We start from the raw sequence: 19,367 nt of genomic DNA, 5'->3' as shown, positions 1-19,367 counted from the left end.
TTTTACAGTTTAAGCAAACAGCGTTGATTAGTCCATATATGGTCATGGGCTCGTGAATTGGGATGTTTGAGTCTTGGCATAAGCGACCTTTTCCGATTTGATCTAGCTAGCTGAAAAGAAGACCCAGAAAAGTTTGGGCCAGTCCTTTCGTCTGAGGAATTAATTATGTACCTGGGACAAACTTTTTGAGTTTTCGTACTCGTATCAGCGCTGAGGTTTAGAGAGAAATCGAACACTTCAATCAATTTCACGGAATTAATTCGATTTGGTCGCTTTGTTTGGTGCAAGACCCAAGTGTGGACTGAACTCTCTTTCACCCACTTCTTTCTTCTCATATTTTTTATTTTTTATTTATTAATTATAAATTTTTTTATGGCAACGATAACATTTTTATGACCTAATCTATCCTAACCTAGAGGAATAGATTAGTTACAAATCCTAATCTATCCTTTTTTTTTATTTAGTAGTTGCAAATCCAGGAGGGTTCTTATGCTCATTAAGAAATTCTCTCTTTTTTGTTTTTTTTCTTTCTTGTTTGACCAAACGCCATTGAGCCATCCTGGTTTTTGTGTTTTGTACGTCAGGCCAAGTGTGGACTCTAGTCTTGTTGTTTTATGAAATGGGAAAATGCTGCACGAAGATATAACGATAAGATTGGCGCCATTATTAGGGAATCAGAGGATTTCTTCTAGCACCATCCTTGGCTTTACAGATGATAAGAGTCTATTCTATTGCTAATCGAATAGTCATCTTCCATATGGAATCTTGCCTCTCTATGAAGAACTTGGTAGGGCTCATTTAATAAATATACGAAAATGATTGGACAACATTAGGCTAAGGGCAATGGACCGTCCCATTATATATGGAGGGCCAATTCCTCCCTCCCATAAATCGCATGACAATTCTGTGATCTTATTTCAATTTTGATATTGACGATCAATACGATATTTAACCAAACTTTCAAGTTAAATGTCATTCCTGTGAAGAAAACTCTAACTTTGAGAGATGGTGCATGAAAATAAAACGACATCTTGCTCGCTTTAATTTAAAATATATTAATATAGCCATCATCAAAACGAAAAGTCTAGCCTAGTTTTTTGAAAGTTTTCATTGTTCAAGAAGATCAACTCGGTGTCAAAGTGCATTACCCCAGGATTTTAGGACAAGTATAAAGATTTGATCTCATAATCTACAATTAAACAAATATCATGTGCCTTTTACTTGGTAGTCAACTCACCCAAGTCAAGTTAGTTGTAGATATGATAGAGTTAATATAGGTCTCGCGGGCTAGCTCGAGCAATCCACTCCCTCTAGTTAGGGTATGGCGACCAAAAGGTCCTGGCCAACCAGGGTTCGAGTCCTGCGTGCAAATGCTCGGTGTGGAGTGGGACCTCCTTTCTCGGGTCGCAGGAGATTAGTCGGGTCATTAGATATTACCAGTCCGAAAACCCGAATACCCTGTGTAGACAAACAAAAAAAAAAAAAAAAAAATTCTATGGAGGCCCTTTTGTTCACAATAGTTGTCACACCGATAAAGTTGATGGGCTTTGAATCAAGCCGCACCAGTCACGACTTTATTGGTCGCGGATCTTGATCCACGGTTGCACCTGCAATCAATTTTCATTTTTTTGGGAAAAATGTTAATAGGAGATAGCATTACTAGTACACGTCTTTTGCATTGGTCGATTTTTGGAGCCCAAAAGCCTGATATGAAGATGTTACTCATGTATGCCGTTTCGGATAAAAAAAAAGAAAAAAGAAGGTGTTAGTCTAAGAATAATTCGGAGATGACTGAACTATCACCAATCCAAATAGATGCTTACGCTCTCGCTGACGACATTTTCAGAAAGTTGAATTTTAGAATGTAGACAATGAAATTTGATCGCTCGATTTACATCCAAGTAGAATTTTAAAACTCTTTTGATCAGGAGTAGTTGGTTAAAGAAGATGTTACCCATGTATCAGATCTTATGGCTACAAATATTGTATGATGTCGTATAAGCAACGTTAACCAAGAGGGGCAATTAGGTGATTGGCTTGACATCGTGGTGTAAGTCTTATTTTTTGGCATTTGTTTTCCGGGGTCGAAGGAGACAAGGAGAATGAAGTGGAATTGGAGTCCATGAAACAAAAACAAGCAAACACCTTATGGGTCCTTCGGAGCCATACATTTCTGATTGCGTGTGACATTCGTGCTTGCATTTAGACCTCAGATTTAAAATTTCGTTAGACAACATTATTATTATGCTTTTCTTCCCACCAAATTTTCTATCCGCAAAACTTATGCAAAGAGTGTCTCTTGTTGATTCTACTCCTAGCTCCGAGGGTTATTTTTTTTTTATAAAAAAAAAAAATCTTTTATGTCAAACAAGAAAAGGGTAAGATTTAAAGAGCAAGAAGAGAGAGAGATTTAAACTTACAGTCTTTAATTTTTGAGTTCTCAATTTTAGTCATTAATCTCAAAGCCTCCACAGCTCCAAACTTGATCTTATGCTACGAGCTTGAGGGAGTAGGATATAATTTTGAATTCACCGTTAAAATTTTCCGAGTAATAAAATGAGGCGCCAATTTATTCTTATCCGCTTTCTTGCTGGAGATATGTATGGCAGTTTTTTATTCTTTTGGCAATGGAAGAGGAAGAAGAAAAGAATAAAGCAGAAGAGTTTTTACCACAACGTCCACGACGTGTGTTGCTTTTTCTTCCCTTACTCAATTTTTTGCTTCATCTGAACGGAACAGTTAAAAAAGAAGGAGACCAAAGGCCTTCACGGTCTTCGTCTCCTGAGGTTGGCTCGAATGATTTCGGATTATCTAGTTAGATCTTGAGATCGTGTGTTCAAGTTATCTCTCTATCGCTTGTGTATTCTTGAGGGACGGGATGTACAGATGCAAGGAGATTAATCTGGTAATATTGAGATACTCTCTGTATTATTTAAAAAAAAAAAAAAGGATTTCACAGTCTTCACGTCTCTAATATATAGAGATCAACTTACAAGGTTTGAAGTCTAAACATTCTGGCAAATTGTTAAATTTGAATGGCTGTCTAGGATCCTCCTGGGTAGGCCTACAAAAAGACAAGATTAAGAAAAGACACCATGACTTGTGACTTAGGTGGCTGGGTTTGTGCCTTGCGAGCAGCGACTATTAGTCGCCGTTGGATTTCGTAACAAAATGTTGGACCAGTGGACATGATGGGAGTTTTTTTTTTTTTTGGGCCCCCAGTCACTAATTGTAGATATTGGCTGCCATGGTGCCCCGCTTTCTTTCCTTTTCTTTCCGATAAAGCCCAAAAGGAGAAGCATAAAGTCAGCATCTTACTACGGCACATACGCAATGCATACAAACAAAAGTATCTTCCAGTTCACACTTCACACCTACGCCAAGCAATTTTAAGTAAATTAAAGAGGAAAAAGAGGAACCCTCACTTTCAATTTTCGTGGAAACATGATTGTGAATAAAATATGATACTTAATGTTATCCTTACCATCCAACGTCTATCGCTTTCCCTTTTCCTTTTTTTTTTTTAAGCTTTCCAAAGTTCAAACGGCTTTAAAGACACCCTCCATCGGTTGATTTAGTCCAAAAAGGGCAAACATTATTAATTTTGTGTTTTTTTGAAATCAAGAAAAAAATGGGAAAAAAAGATTTTCTTGAGTGAAAAACAGCAGTACTTTTATTTTCCCAAACTCACATTTTTTATTTTTTATTATAAAAAAACAAAGTAGAATACAGTTAAATCTTCATTCCTGGTAAGCTTCAAAAGAAATTTGGGGAAAAAAAAAAGGCTTGAGCAATGGAACATGAGGCAAGAAAAATTTTAGTGCAAATTGATTAGGAACTGATGAATTCATTTTATAAGCATTAATATAATACTAGCGGTCAACTATGAAGTTCGAAGCAAGTGTGGAAACCACTCGCCTGACACAATTTTTAATCAATTACAAAAAAAAAAAACACGCAACCCCGAGAACTAGAAAGTAGAAAGCTCAACAACAACTAACCCCCTCCAAGTCATCAACCACCACCAGGAAACGGCAGAGATGAGCAAATGGTGGAAAAGAAAATTTCGCCGGGAAAAAATGTACCTTGTAGTTTTGAAATGTAAAAGGTAATGAATTATTGAATTTCATTTTTTGGTTTTTATGCATTTCACCCGACAATTGTTTAAAAAATCAAAAACTAAACTAAACCTATACTTTCTTTTTCTTTTTTTTTTGGGTAACGACAATAATCTATCTTACTTTTACGGTAACTTGCACTAAATTGTGGGGTGAATCACTGACCAAGACAAGCACACTAATGCACTTCTGAACTTTTTTAAGAACAAGGAAGCACAAAACTTCCTTTTGATGTACTAAACTAGTAGGCTTGAACCGCCGACTTGAGCATTGGATCAAAGTTTACTATGGTTAAAACTGAACCTATACGTCCTAAAGTATGTGACCGTGAAGACCCAAGTTCTTGTGCAACTTTTTCCGTTAATATAAAAAGATAGGCTTTTACTTGCCCTTTTTTTCTTACTAGTTAAATTATTATATGACGAACGAAAACACCAAAATCCCAGCAGCGAAGGCAAAAATGAGGGTCTAAATATTTCTTTCCAGTCTTGGGATTGTTACTTGAAGTCACAATTCATGAACGTAAATGATGCAGCTGCCAAAAACAAGATCCGAGCTGAGCTGCGACGGGTTGAGCGAGCTGAGTGGGAGCGAGCTGGCGAGCTGGTTAGGTGAACGAGCCGACCTGGAAATGGGCAGACGGGGCTAGTTCCCCGAGCTGGCCAGCTGATGCCGAGCTGGTCGGGAGCTGCTGAGCTGACAGGGGAAGACCGAGCAGCCTGAGCTGCGAAGGGTTGAGCGAGCTGGCGAGCTAGCCTGTGAGCTGCCAAGGATGCAACCCGAGCTGAGCTGTTATGGACCAAGCTGGCTGAGTGTAGCCGAGTTGAGAAGAGAAATCGAACTGACTATCCTGCGAAGAAAGAACAACGGCGGGACTAGAGTCCCCGGAATAACTCCGATGGTCAAGTCAGTAGAGCTCAAGAGTAGAACAACAGTAGAGAGAACTGTAGATGGTGTACCTTGTGTCGTCTTATGGTGCTGTATATATAGGCTTAATGGGTAGTAGTTTCCATATAGGAGTCAAAGTCCTCTTAGGGTTCGGAGTCCTTCTAGGGTTTCATATGACACCCCTAAAGATCCGGAGGCGGCGGCCCATCAGGCCCACTTCATGGAGAGGCGGCGGCTACGGCCGAACTGACCTCCCTCTACTCCGAGCTGCTCTGCCCGAGCTGCCATATCACAGTATCCGTAGATTGGTTGGCCGAGCTGACAGGTCATCATGTCCGAACTGACACGTGGCTACTGGGAAATTTGCCCCACTACACTAGCCCCCCTTTGAGTCTAGAGTCATCGAAAAGTCGCATGAGTCTGGACCAAGTTCCTTGGCGAAGAGTCAGTTCGGTATGAGACCCATGATTCCACGATTGCGGCCCTTGCTCGAATAACTCGTAAGACCGAACTGAGTAGGACCAGTTCGTTTTTTGTATGAACTCCTCCTTTGTAAGTAGACTCTTGTCGAATGAATAGATCTTTGTTTCTTCTATACTTAGCAAAATTTTTCATTCATGTCTTTCTTATCATGCTATTTAAATACACTTGCGCGAGCAGACCCTGGGTTAGCGCACGAACTGACTTCCAAATAGTTCATATATTTGCACGAAAAGATAGGACCATGCGCGACCAAACAACTTAGGTTATGTATGGACAGAGTGAGAGTTTTAATGAAAGAGCTTCATACTCGGACTCGTTATTGGAAGCCCTGAAGTCGAACCTCAAGGCGCAAGCCAATTCTTCCTCCGTAGGGCTGATTAGGAGGGGTCTGACTCCACACCCTTGCTTGATGCTCTATCAATATACGATGTCTAGGTTGGGATGGCCTGTCCAGCAACCTACCTGGCTTCTTCGACCTGTACGACCTGTTTGGCCTCGACAGCTTCTCCGACCTGCTCGGCCTCAGCTGTGTCTCTGGCCAGCTCGACCTCGTCGGCTCTTACGGCCAGTATGACCTCGGCAACTTCTCCGGCCTGCACGGCTTCAGCTGCGTCTCTGGCCAGCTCGGCCTCGACAACTCGTGCGACCTGTACGACCTCGGCAGCTTCTCCGACCTGTTCGGTCTCGGCAGCTTCTCCGACCTGCTTGGCCTCAGCTGCGTCTCTGACCAGCTCGACCTCAGCTGCGTCTCAGGTCAGCCCGGCCTCGACAAGTCTTGTGGCCTGTACGACCTCGGCAGCTTCTCCGACCTGTTCGGTCTCGGCAGCTTCTCCGACCTGCTTGGCCTCAGCTGCGTCTCTAACCAACTCGGCCTCAGCTGCGTCTCAGGTCAGCTCGGCCTCGGCGACCCTTGCGGCCCATACGACCTCGGCTCGCGCAGGAGCCTCTCTGGCCTGTTGGGCCTCAGCTCGGCCTCAGCTCGCGCAGAAGCTTCTTTGGCCTATTTGGCCTCAGCTAGCTCAACGCGAGCCTCTCCGACCTCTCTTGTGCGCTTTTCAAGCGATTGGCTTCCTCTGCATTAGCTTTCTCGTAAGCTCGATTCAGCATCTCCCGAACTGACCTGGGAGGTCTCTCTACGAATTCGGTGTATAGTTTCTGCTTGCGCAGTCCGTTGATGAAGGCGGCCATGACGACCTTATCGTCCCGATCCCGGACCTGGAGGGACTCGTTGTTGAATCGGACCATGTACTCGCGCAGCGATTCCTCGGACCTTTGCTGAACTGTCATCAGGTGAGCAGTACTCTTGGAAAAGGCTCGCGACGAAATGAACTGAGCTGAGAACAATCGCGCGAGCTGGCTGAAGGACCGAACTGACCTGGGGGGTAGTCCCTGGAACCACTGGCGTGCCTTTCCCTCCAGGAACATTGGAAAGGTCTTACATCTAACTGCATCGGCGGCCGTTTGTAGGCGCATTTGTGTCAAGAATGTGAACAGATGATCTTCCGGATCCGTAGTCGCGTCGTAGGATTTCATGGTCGGTATTTTGAACTTCGCAGGCAGCGGGTAGTTCTCAATGTCAAGGACAAAGGGAGAGGCGATGTACCTGTCCGCCTCAGAATCCAACAGCAGGTCCAGCTCGTCCCGCACCTGGTGCGGCTCTCTCCGCTGGGAGAGCTCTCCTCTTGAATACATTCGGAAGAGCTCCGGGTGCTCAGGTCGGGAGTGTTTGTGAGAAGGCTCCACGACGTCGACCTGTTCACGCGTGAGCTCCCGGCACACCCGCTTGGGCCGGGGGTTAGGGCTCCCTGTTCGGGATTCTGACAGCCCTACCCCTTCCTCTCCTTGGGACTTGAGCCCCGGATCATGATGACCTCCCATCTGCCCCTTGAGGTAATTCATGATTGCCTCAAAGGTAGGTAGGTTTTTCGCCACCGTCTGAACCAGTTGTTCAGGCGGGATCCGTGAGAGCTCAAGCCTTTCATTCTCCAAGATTGGATCTTGACGGGGGTGCGGTGGATTACTCTGTTCGTTCCCCTTAGATCCGTCCACATTCCTCTGAGATCTAGTTTTCGGCATGTTTTCGCAAAAGAGAATACTTGCTTCCCACAGACGGCGCCAATTGATGCGGCTGCCAAAAACAAGATCCGAGCTGAGCTGCGACGGGTTGAGCGAGCTGAGTGGGAGCGAGCTGGCGAGCTGGTTAGGTGAACGAGCCGACCTGGAAATGGGCAGACGGGGCTAGTTCCCCGAGCTGGCCAGCTGATGCCGAGCTGGTCGGGAGCTGCTGAGCTGACAGGGGAAGACCGAGCAGCCTGAGCTGCGAAGGGTTGAGCGAGCTGGCGAGCTAGCCTGTGAGCTGCCAAGGATGCAACCCGAGCTGAGCTGTTATGAACCAAGCTGGCTGAGTGTAGCCGAGTTGAGAAGAGAAACCGAACTGACTATCCTGCGAAGAAAGAACAACGGCGGGACTAGAGTCCCCGGAATAACTCCGATGGTCAAGTCAGTAGAGCTCAAGAGTAGAACAACAGTAGAGAGAACTGTAGATGGTGTACCTTGTGTCGTCTTATGGTGCTGTATATATAGGCTTAATGGGTAGTAGTTTCCATATAGGAGTCAAAGTCCCCTTAGGGTTCGGAGTCCTTCTAGGGTTTCATATGACACCCCTAAAGATCCGGAGGCGGCGGCCCATCAGGCCCACTTCATGGAGAGGCGGCGGCTACGGCCGAACTGCCCTCCCTCTACTCCGAGCTGCTCTGCCCGAGCTGCCATATCACAGTATCCGTAGATTGGTTGGCCGAGCTGACAGGTCATCATGCCCGAACTGACACGTGGCTACTGGGAAATTTGCCCCACTACAGTAAACATCATAAATCATTAAAACCTATTGTCTAAAAGTCCTTTTAAAGTACAAGGACAACGTGAGTACTTACCTTTTCAAGTTGTAATCTACATTTGGGGTAGTTCTTAAATATGATCAAACTACTATTTCCTTTAAAAAAATTATCCAAGGAATGTATGTCTTAAATTTTTTAAACAAAAAATAGACACTTAAATGACGCATGAGGATGACAATCTTTACGTTTTAATTTTCTTTTAAATAAGAAAGAAGTAAGATTTAAGAAATAGAGACGAGACAGAGGATTTGAATCTTCCATTTCTAATTTGTAACGCCTCAACTTTGTTGTGTTTGATGACTAGAACTCATAAAGATAAAAATAAATTCAGAGATGCATTCCCTACGAAGAGGGAAAATAGAAGGGGGACGAAAAAAATGAAGGCAGTTTGCCGAAAGAGAAAGCAATGAGCGAGAGAAAGCGTAGGACCGACAACATGGAAAAATATCAGCATCCCAGCCCTCGGTAAACACCTGCTCACGTACAGGCTACAGGGGAGAGGAGCCTTTGTTCTTTTAATTAGCCTCTTTTTTTTTTTTTTTAAAGAATTAATCCTCAACAAAAACATATTCTGGGAATCTTCTCTTGAGTCCCATAGTCTATCAATTTTCAGATATATTCTCACATATCTCTGTACCCTTTTCATCTCTTCTTCTCAAGAACCCAATCCTTCCTAGCCCAACCAACAACTTGCATTCACAAGACAGTGCAGCAAGTAGTCTACAGCTTACCATTCTATTTCGGCACAAAGTGCATTTCTCACTACAACTAGAATAATTAACTTCCAATACTATTAACATGTGTGTTCAAGATTCAGAGCAAGTTAGGGACGGAATGGAGAACTGTTCCGAGAATCAGGAAAATTCCAAGGCTTGGCCTTTGCATTCTCCTTTGGTATTTTCTCCCAGTGAAGATGATACCTCACCCCAGATTGACAATTGGGAGAAAGGCACAATTTTGGATCATGTTCCGCTGAGGAATTCCTTTCCAGTAAGAATTAAGAAATGGGATTTGTTTTCAAATCGACGTCTCATATTTCGCATTCTTTTGTTTCATTTTCTGTTAGTATTGTTTGTATGCGTACTGAATTTTATCTTTAAGTCCATTTCTGGGTTGTACGATTTCTTCAATTGAATTTTAGTCTGCGGCTTTATTACTCTCTCTCTCTCTCTCTCTCTCCCTCTCTCTCTTTTGTGGTTATTGCTTGATATGAGAGGTCTAGACTTTTGGTGAGTATAGAATTTGTTTTTATATTCCTTTCTACTATCTGAGCTATTATAAATCATGAGGATGATACGAGGACTTGTATATTTCTCGTCGGTAACTGTTTTTTTGTATGGTGAATAGGATAGGGAAGGCTAATTTTTACTAGACTGAAATTTAGCTTTTTTAAGGCTACTGGATTTAAGATCACAAGGATTTTTCTTTTTTAACCCCTTTAGGAAGATACCCTGATATTCTTAATCGCCCAAAGTTCTTGACTTTATGATTTAGAGAAATGATGAACTAACCAATTAGATTTATTGTTCTGGATAACTGAAGCAGCAGAATTTCAGAAAAAGGTCCCTTATGTTAAGGTATGTAAAGAATTTTCATTTTCCCAGATGAACAAGAACGAACATAAGCTTGTTTAGGGCCGTGTTCATTGCTGTAACTGGAGAATAAATTAGTGTCCTCTTTGAAACTTCAAACATCCTATGTATTCCCTCTCATGCGTTTCTCTCTTTTGTGTCAGCTGGAAAGCATTGGTGAGGATACCGCTTTTACAGAAAGAAAACAGATCTCCATGAATAACTTTTTTCCTGCTCTTCGGTCAGGAGAGTTCTCTGACATTGGACGTCGTCCTGATATGGAGGACACTCACATCTGCATTGAGGACCTAGCTAAGAAATTTGGATGCCAGAAAATTGGTGAGGAAGCTATCTCCTTGTATGGTGTAAGTTCTTTGACCTCAATGAATTAATGTCTGCCTGCAACATCACTTGTAGAAAAAATGAGGCAGTTGACTGGAATTTGAGCTTTAGCTTTGGTTTAAAATATAGATTTTCAATTGTAGGTCACGTCTGCCATTGTAGTTTTAAACATTCATTGGTTGGAAAAGCAATACCATGTGTCTAGTGTAGCCATTTTAGATTGAATGTACACAATTGCTGGAGTAGTTTGGTACAATCCTACTTTTTGAAATGTTTTCAAGTTTTAGATGATTGATTTGTGGGGTTAAAAGTTAAAATGAGCTTTATATTAGTCAAGTGCAAACTTTCCATCTTCTGAAAGTGAATGTGTTTTAGGATTGAGGGAAACAGTCGAATGATACTGAATTGAAATGTTGGGAGCATCGTATGAAAAATTAGAATGCTTACGTTAAGAAACTGCTGGGCTGGTCCCTACTCTTTAGTTTACCTTATTTATGTAAATGTTGAAATATATATAGTGTACTGGACACTGGTAAGCCCTTGAGGGCTTTGCTTGGCTCATGACAAGGGCCTCTAATCCCTCCTGCCCCAAAATTTCCTCCCTCTTATGTACGTACTTATCTTCTAGTCAAGTGAAATTATAGCTTCTAGAACATACTTATCTTTCTATATACTATAGTTATCTATAGGTGTATGGGCTTTTGTGTTTAGAGTACAAGTAGATGAGTTAGCCAAAGATTTATTTTGTTGTGGTCTATGTGGTGCTGAATGGCTGTGTGTCATCTAAGTACCCCCATCATATTAACATCCTATTTAGTTTGTCTGGTTGTTTTGTAGAGCTCAATTAGTAGTCATCATGTCTCCCTCTTGTCCACTTGTCCATTGTCTACTCTTTGTGGATGCTCCTGCCTTTTCTTTTTAACTTGAGATACCTGATGCAGTTGCACTAAAGACAGGTATTTGATGGACACGATGGGAAGGATGCAGCACAATTTGTACGTGACCAGTTACCAAGGGTTATTGTGGAAGATGCAGATTTTCCTTTAGAACTTGAGAAAGTGGTTACAAGGTCTTTCTTGAAAACAGATGCTGCATTTGCAAATTCATGCTTTCTTAAGCCTTCCCAGTCCTCTGGCACAACTGCACTCACTGCAATGATATTTGGGAGGTGAGTTGATATACTTAATGACTAATTGTCTAAACATTTTATAGCATTAACAAGTAACTCACAGTCCTCTTTTACTGCTTAATCTTGAACCTGCTGAGTGGGTTTCATGTGCTATTGGGTTCAAGTAAATGGCTTGACTTCAGTTTTTGCCACCACATAACATGGTATCTCACCATGATCGGCTTCAAAGATGGTTATCCATCCAGGCTTTCACATGATAACATATTTGATAGCATAAAATCAAGTACATTGTACTTCCTTCTTCATGTGGTCGTAATTTGATAATGATGCTCACATGGCTGATATTCAAAAATAGGGTAGGGCTGTAGGACTAAAGTAGAAGTATTATATCAATATGAATAAAGCTTTTGCACAAACTAGACTGATCTGACCACCTATTTTCCGGTTAAATTCGTCTTTCATGCTGAAAATTATGCTAGTAAAATCACGCTTTCATTGTTTGCATTGTGGGGGTTTTCTGCAGATCATTGTTAGTAGCGAATGCTGGAGATTGTAGAGCTGTTCTTTCTCGTCGTGGAGTGGCTATAGAGATGTCAAAGGATCATAGACCTTGTTGCATGAATGAAAGGATGCGAATCGAGTCTTTGGGGGGGTATATTGTTGATGATTATTTGAATGGGTCATTAGGTGTAACTCGAGCATTGGGTGATTGGCACAAAGGTCTGAAGGAAGGTGACAAGGGTGGTCCATTGACTGCAGAACCAGAACTCAAGTTGTTGACACTGACTAAAGAAGATGAGTTCCTGATAATCGGTAGTGATGGTATATGGGATGATTTTAGAAGCCAGAATGCAGTAGATTTTGTGAGGAGGAGATTGCAAGAACATAATAATGTGAAACAGTGCTGCATGGAAATGGTGAATGAAGCAAAAAAAAGGGGGGCCATAGACAACTTGACAGTAGTAATTGTTTGCTTTCACTTGGAGCCCCCACCTTCAATAACAGTGCAAAGGACTAGATTCAGGCGGAGCATTTCGGCGGAGGGGATTCAGAATCTTAAAATTCTGCTAGAAGGGTAGAGCCACTAGCTTCTAACCGTCTGATTGATTAGAGGTCCATCATACCCAATATATTACGGTGCTGTTGCTGATGATGATGATGATGATGATGATGATAAAATAATTGCATCTGTAAATACATTTTTACTAGATAGGTACTTTAGTATCGGTAAAGTTCTAGGAAAAGAGTGAATGACATTATGGGGAGATGACTTCTCTCGTGTAGATGAGACAACCATTGAGATGTACACGAGTCCAACGATTCTTCAACTTTACTGTCCTCTAATCATGTCAATTTCCTACGCGTGCCTTGGATTTCTTCTTGTCGTGTGCATTGAATGAACAACATTACCATATGGTATTTTATCATAAAACTGTACATTACCATATGGTGCCTTCGAAACTCCAAATTTGACGTGTTATTAGTAGACCTTCTGCTTCTGCTTCAATCATAAGCGCACAAGTTAGACCACCTGCTTCAATCATGAGCACACAAGTGGATCAGGTTTTTTGTGGTCACCAGTAGTGATGGTGGGGTGCAGTGCAGACACTAACTATAGTAGAGACGCCAACTCAAGAAATGTAGATATTAGCACAATAAAATGAAAAAATATAATAATTTTTTTTTTCATACATTGAAATTGGTACTCAGCATTTAATCTCCCATCCAATTCAAAAATACCTCATTTTCACCATGAAAAGTAAACCAGTGACAGCAGAGAACCCTGATCCGACGAAATTGGAGCCGGATTAAAGAAGCTGAGACGAGGCTCTAAACGCTTTGGAACACACTGCATGTCACGATGCGCCGACCAGCTTCGTGGCTAGTTGCACTGAATTTTGGGACACTGGGGGGGATTTTCTTCAATTATTCTTTTTGATGGACCAATGTTACATGTTGAAAGTCTGAGCAGTAATCAGGAATTTCATCCTGTTTCCTATCATATATACACAGATACTGACAGTGTGAAGAATTACAATTGCAATCCTCTTGTTTCCATTTCTCGATACACCTATAGGGCTACAATCAGCGACAAAATCTAAACTAGCAACGGATGGATTGAAAACAGGCATTAGCCATCTTACCCAAGAAAAGCCAAGAGCCGCTTCTTCCCTTGATCCACTTTTTGGTTTCCAATCTCATCATTTTCAGTCTTTTTTCTTATCAATGATAAGTTGGAAAGATTAGCTTTTGTGAAACAAACAATTGCCTTATAGCTAGGCAAGAGTAGTTCCGTTTATCTTCGAAGCAAAATCAGAATTAAAGAACCAACATGGTAACAAAAGAAGTCAACCATGTGCATTCTTCTAAAAAATGGGGTACGAATTACAAAGTACAACATTTCTCTAAAAAAGGTAACAAAATTTCATCTCATAGATTTCTATACTCTTCCGCCAATACTACAATATGATACAAAGGAACGACCAAATGGTAGCTCAAGAATGCAAAATCATAGTACAAGAATCATATGATTTATCCGGCATACTAGTATACAATGTAGGAATCCTTTCTCTGGTAAGATACACGAACTATCACCGGAGTAACCGTAGTCTCAATGGCAATAAACAATCCTGTCTCTCACATAATAGACGATAAATGTGTATAATACTGTAGACTAGAGTTTATAGTTAATGAGTAATCACATGGAACCAAAGCCATTTTCCCTCATTCAGCTTTCCTTTAATCTCATTCTTTACAAGATGAATCAATAACAAGCTTGCCAAGAATATTGAAACAATGAGCATAAAAAACACGCTGTTCCATCCTCCAGTTGATATGTAACCAGCCAGAAGGGGCCCAATTGCTGCCCCAACAGAACCAGTACCATCTATGATTGCAGACACCGTGGCTAAGGCACGAGAGTTACCTTTAATCACACTCTGGGTACCAAGATCAGTGGCAACAGCTGTGGTAATTAGCGAGTACGGCCCATTGACCAGCAACCCAGAAACAAACATTAATGCAATATTCCATACCATAGACACACTTCCATAAATGCGATACAAAACAAGGGCTGGAATCGATAACAAGAAGAATAGAAGAGAGCTAACAGCTTGAGCTTCAATTAGGTCAGATATGAATCCAGCCAGAATGCCACCAGCAACACCTCCAATATCAAAAATCGTTGAAAGGATGCCAGCAGTTCTGTGAGACACGTGCACCCCGCCAATGGCTTCAAAACAAGACCAAACATATCGTTGTGAATATCAAACAGTTTGATCAGACAAGTAGATGAACTGAACAACATCAGCTCCAGGAACACAAATTCCAATATTGAAAAAAAAAAAGTTAACATAATGCATATTTAAGTCGAACGATTAGGATTTTCTACTTTATAAATTGTCTGAAAGTTCTCTTTCCCACACAATAAATATGGAATCTAATTTCTATAAGATTCAGACACTACGCAATGCATTTCTCTTTGTGTAGCATATAAAACTTAAGCAGCTATAAATGGCAATGTAACAAGTAACATAATCTGCGATCTCATTTGATAGTCATTTGAACGGAAAATCATTTAAAGCTCTAGTACTCTCAGCTCTGGATAAAACCATAAGCTAGACATACAAATAAAAAGACACTTTTTCTTCCCCTTTGGGTTACGTTCAAAAATCAAAATTTGCATAACAAATTGAAAATATGAGGATTAGACAATTACCTGTGTGCCTTAGGTAAAAAGGCAACCAATAAAGAAAGGTATAAGCAACAAGCTTGGAGAAGAACAGGGAGAAAGCATAAGGGGCCACTCCCGGCAACCTCCAAGCTTCCAGGAATCCAATTGCAACTGAAACACCCTCATCCACAGAACCAACAAATCCCTCTTCTCCTGATTCAACTTTTTCTGAATCCACCAACGCAACTGCCTCCACACTCATCTCAATCTCCATTTCCGGAAACTCAAATCCAACATTTTCAGGACTGACAACAAGAAACAAATACACCAGAACTGCCACAATTATAATCAAAGTCCCAGGTAAGACGAAACACCAACCCCACCCAAATCCCAGCACTGAAGAAGCTACTACTGAACCAATAATGTTACCAACCGAGGCCTGAGAATTCCATATCCCCATGATCAACCCTCTTTTGGACTTCTCAAACCAATTGCCTACCACTGCAACCACACAAGGCCAACCAATGGACTGAAACAATCCACACAAAATCTGAACAATCACGAAAAATGCGAAAGAATGCACGTCAAGAAAGTAGCCTAACCCGAAAAATATCACTAAACAGCCACTGCCCACCATTCCTATAGTCAAGAACAGCCTCAAATCAAAGCTATCACCAATGTGGCCAGCGAAATACATCCCAACAGAATAGGCCAATAGGAATGAAAGATCCAGCTCCCCCAGACGGTGGGTTCCACGTAGGTCATTAAACGGAGCCCACCCAGTGGCATTTTTACCTAGGTTTTGGCTGGATTGAAATGGGTCGGAGTTAAACACCGAAGCCACGACGTGGATCGTGGTGTTTGCAGTTTGGACTTCGGGGCCAAGTATGGATTTGACAATACTTGGAGGTTTACGGGAGGCATGAAAGGAAGAGTAGGCAGTGAAGGTGAGGAAGAGGACCAGAAATTGGTGGAAAGGTAGGGTCCTATGCGGGGGTTTGAGGTTGGGGAAGACGGTAAATCCCGGTGGCCATGGTGGTGGTGGCGGATCTAGGGTTTTAACTTGCATCATCATTTCAGGATATGTATACGAGTATACATAGTTTTCTTTTCCTTGTTTGTTGCACAACCATCTATTCACAGGAGGACGTCTTTCACCGATCTATTGTCTGATCCATACAGTAGCAATTTGTCGTACAAGCCTGCAAGGAAGAAGACGAATAGTGCGGCCTGAAAAAATGCAGCGGTCTTTCGCAGACACAAGAACATCTAGGCAACAAGTTTTCGGCCTAATTTGATAATGTTATAAGTTGTCTGACTTTTTTCTTTAGCTTTTTCTGTGTACTTAGACCTGTCTAGAAGCATGAAGCAATAACCAACATTGCTTTAAAATCCTTCCAAAAAAAATTTTGAAAATGAAAAACTAAATAGAAAAGAAGGAAAATTTCACACTAAACGACTTTATACTACAACACTTCGTGATTTAAATTTGAATGACATCCCACCACCTTGATTTATGGAGTTTTTATATACGTATCTATCATGCAGACACAAGCACGTCCTGAGTTTCTATCCTTGTTTTTTTTTCAAAGGTAAACTTAGAAGAGTAACATCCTTAATGTGAAGAATAACCAATGTTATTAAACTCAAACTGAATAGTGACTCGGCTAAACTATTGGGTCAGGGGGTCAACTAGTTAGATTGGTCGAACCGTTCTTAAAAGTCCGATGATGTCAGTATGATATTATAATTATTTTATATTTTTATAAGTTTCAGAAATATTAAAATTAAATTCTCGGTTATATTTGGCCAATTATGAAAAATGTTCCAAAAATTATTAGACTTGTAATCAAATATATATACCTATTAATCATATATAAAAGTGTAAATTCATAGTTAAAATATGTACATTCTCCAAAATTACTTGAAAAATTAAATTAAAACAAATTAATACAAGTTCGAATAACTGATGCTAAATTAATGAGATCATAGGAATGAAAATATCTTGATTTAGAGATCATTTAGGAAAACGAGTGATTTTGATATTTACACTAAATGGGTGACGTTTTCTTATTCCGATTAATAAATGAAAGTGTTATAATTTAGATAACTCAGATTATGTTTGGGAAAAAAAAGAAAGAAAGTTTGAGAACCGGATCAACTAGTCGAATCAGGTCATTAGTTTAGCCGATTTTGGATGATTTTGAGTGGTTTTTTACCAAAGTAATTTTATATTACAAACTAGGGCCCCGTTTGGCAAGTGAATTTTTTCGGTGTTTGTCTAAAATTTTAATGTAATTTACTATAGAAATTGTATAAAAATTTTTGGGAAAATGACCTGTTTCATCCCTTACATTTCGCAAAAATATTCTTTTCGTCCCTCACTTTTAAAATGAAGCAAATTCGTCCTTGATATTTAAAAATTAAAACTATTACATTTCTGAACCTAATTTTCAATCTAAATCAAACCATCCAATAACCCAGCAATAAATTTCGAAAATAGAATTGATAGATCATTCGGTCAACTTCATCATATTCACATGACATTTATTAAACCAAAAAAATAAAAATTATAACATAAAAGGCCATTCTTTGTCTTGGAATAGTAGAATTTTTTTTTTGATAAATCTTTTTATGCACCGTTAGTATATCCGCTTGCGAATCTAGATATGTATTATAAATATAAAATTTGGTGTTTAAATTTAAATTAAAATGATATGACAGTACATAAAACCGTCAGTGTAAACAATGATAATGTAGAAAAGATTAATCTTTATTTTTAGGCTCATTAAATTTCACATGAATATCAAGTTGAGTTAACCAAGTGATTTTTCAATTACACCCCCAAAATTTGTAATCAGGTTGATTGGTGATTTGATTCAAGTTGAAATTTAGGTTTAGGGATGTAATAATTTCAATTTTTAAATGTCAAGGATGAAATTGCTTCATTTCAAAAGTGAGGGACGGAAAGAATATTTTTGTGAAATGTAAAGGATGAAACCGATCATTTTCCCAAAAATTTTTGAAATGTGTGAATTTTTGAATATTTTGAAATGCATAGTTTAAAATTTTTGAGAAATTTTTTGAGATTACTATAGTTAAAGTTGTTAAAAAACTTGTAACTGACAAACTTGACAAAAAATTTGCTTACCAAACAAAGCCTAGATTGGAAAGAAGGCCGATTCACGGTTAGACTGATCGAGCCAGCCGATCCGGTCTGGGTCTAACAACATTGAGAATAACACGTTAGTTCAAAGCTAAATTCAAAAGAGTTCAACAATTTTATTTTTCTTGTTTAAGAATAGACCGCTGGATCCTGATATTTTTATCTAATGAACGAGAAAACTTACCCCTCACAAGTAATGCGACTGATTCCGTAATCTGATAGTTATCAGCAAGTCTCGTAATTTACCTCTATGTGCTACCTTGCTGTTTATCTTTGAGAATAAACTCTATACAATTTTAGGAAATTAGTCTGGCCGAAAGGTTTGAATACCCCTGAGTTAAAAAAAAAAAAAGAAAACTTGGTTTAATTGCACACATTTTTCTATCATTTATTGATTTCAATCAAAATTTGCCAATGTGATTACTTTTATATTGCTAGCCTTTAATATGTTTTGCAATAATTATTACTCTTTTTTTTCATATATCAATTGTCAACTTCTATCCCTATTTAGGACTATTAATAGTGTTGGATCAGTCCGAACTTAGCCCATTTTGCTCAAAAGAAAAGGGGTCATGCCTGTTATAATTCTAGACAAGTAGAGTTTGGGCCTAAATTTAAAGTTCAATTAAAATGTGAGCCAAATTCGAGCCTCTATGGTTCAATTCGATAAAAGCTTGGCCCATTATATATATTTATATATATATATATACACACACACACATTCACACACACATATATATAATATGAGTAAATTTTATATATACTGACAGTGTATACACTATTACCGTTGGATTCATGACATGTGTGCAAAAGTTGAATTTCAAATTCAAATTTTATATAGTTGTCATTTATCCAACGTTATACACTGTCAGTGTAGGAAAGATTAATCCATATAATATATCAATATTTTGATATATAATTATATATATGCACCCTAATATATGTAACTATAAATGTATTATTTTTAAATATGTAATGTATAATTAAAATACGGTAATTAATAGAAAAAGAATTATTTTCATTAAATAAATATATTTTTCATGTATTATTATTATTTTTCATGTATTTTAAATGAAATAGATACAATAGTATTTTTAATGAGC

General features: G+C 39.7%; 2 protein-coding genes across 2 annotated transcripts; one reads left to right on the top strand and one right to left on the bottom strand.

Moving 5' to 3' along the window:
* The first annotated feature begins 8,932 nt into the window (after positions 1–8,932).
* Positions 8,933–12,802, top strand: LOC113773287 (probable protein phosphatase 2C 27). Its single transcript, XM_027317900.1, has 4 exons — positions 8,933–9,373; positions 10,119–10,319; positions 11,253–11,464; positions 11,949–12,802. The coding sequence occupies exons 1-4, from the start codon at positions 9,182–9,184 to the stop codon at positions 12,502–12,504; spliced, it is 1,161 nt and encodes a 386-aa protein (XP_027173701.1). The 5' UTR covers positions 8,933–9,181; the 3' UTR covers positions 12,505–12,802.
* A 1,008-nt stretch (positions 12,803–13,810) lies between these two features.
* LOC113774928 (putative glycerol-3-phosphate transporter 5) lies at positions 13,811–16,394 on the bottom strand. The gene is made up of 2 exons (XM_027319588.1): positions 15,144–16,394; positions 13,811–14,657 (listed from the first exon to the last, which is right to left on the bottom strand). The coding sequence occupies exons 1-2, from the start codon at positions 16,171–16,173 to the stop codon at positions 14,113–14,115; spliced, it is 1,575 nt and encodes a 524-aa protein (XP_027175389.1). The 5' UTR covers positions 16,174–16,394; the 3' UTR covers positions 13,811–14,112.
* Between the last annotated feature and the right edge of the window lie 2,973 nt (positions 16,395–19,367).

Source organism: Coffea eugenioides, chromosome 6, assembly GCF_003713205.1.
Source record: "Coffea eugenioides isolate CCC68of chromosome 6, Ceug_1.0, whole genome shotgun sequence".
Taxonomy (NCBI): Eukaryota; Viridiplantae; Streptophyta; class Magnoliopsida; order Gentianales; family Rubiaceae; genus Coffea; species Coffea eugenioides.
Note: the sequence above shows the minus strand (reverse complement) of the source record. Positions and strands in the feature narration are given on the sequence as shown.

Excerpts from the sequence above, each read along its gene's own strand:
- LOC113773287 (XM_027317900.1), top strand. The coding sequence starts at position 9,182 with ATGTGTGTTCAAGATTCAGAGCAAGTTAGGGACGGAATGGAGAACTGT. Across the intron at positions 9,374-10,118 it reads CGCTGAGGAATTCCTTTCCA|CTGGAAAGCATTGGTGAGGA; the intron begins GTAAGAATTAAG and ends CTTTTGTGTCAG. Across the intron at positions 11,465-11,948 it reads ACTGCAATGATATTTGGGAG|ATCATTGTTAGTAGCGAATG; the intron begins GTGAGTTGATAT and ends GGTTTTCTGCAG.
- LOC113774928 (XM_027319588.1), bottom strand. The coding sequence starts at position 16,173 with ATGATGATGCAAGTTAAAACCCTAGATCCGCCACCACCACCATGGCCA. Across the intron at positions 14,658-15,143 it reads TTTTTACCTAAGGCACACAG|CCATTGGCGGGGTGCACGTG; the intron begins GTAATTGTCTAA and ends CTTGTTTTGAAG.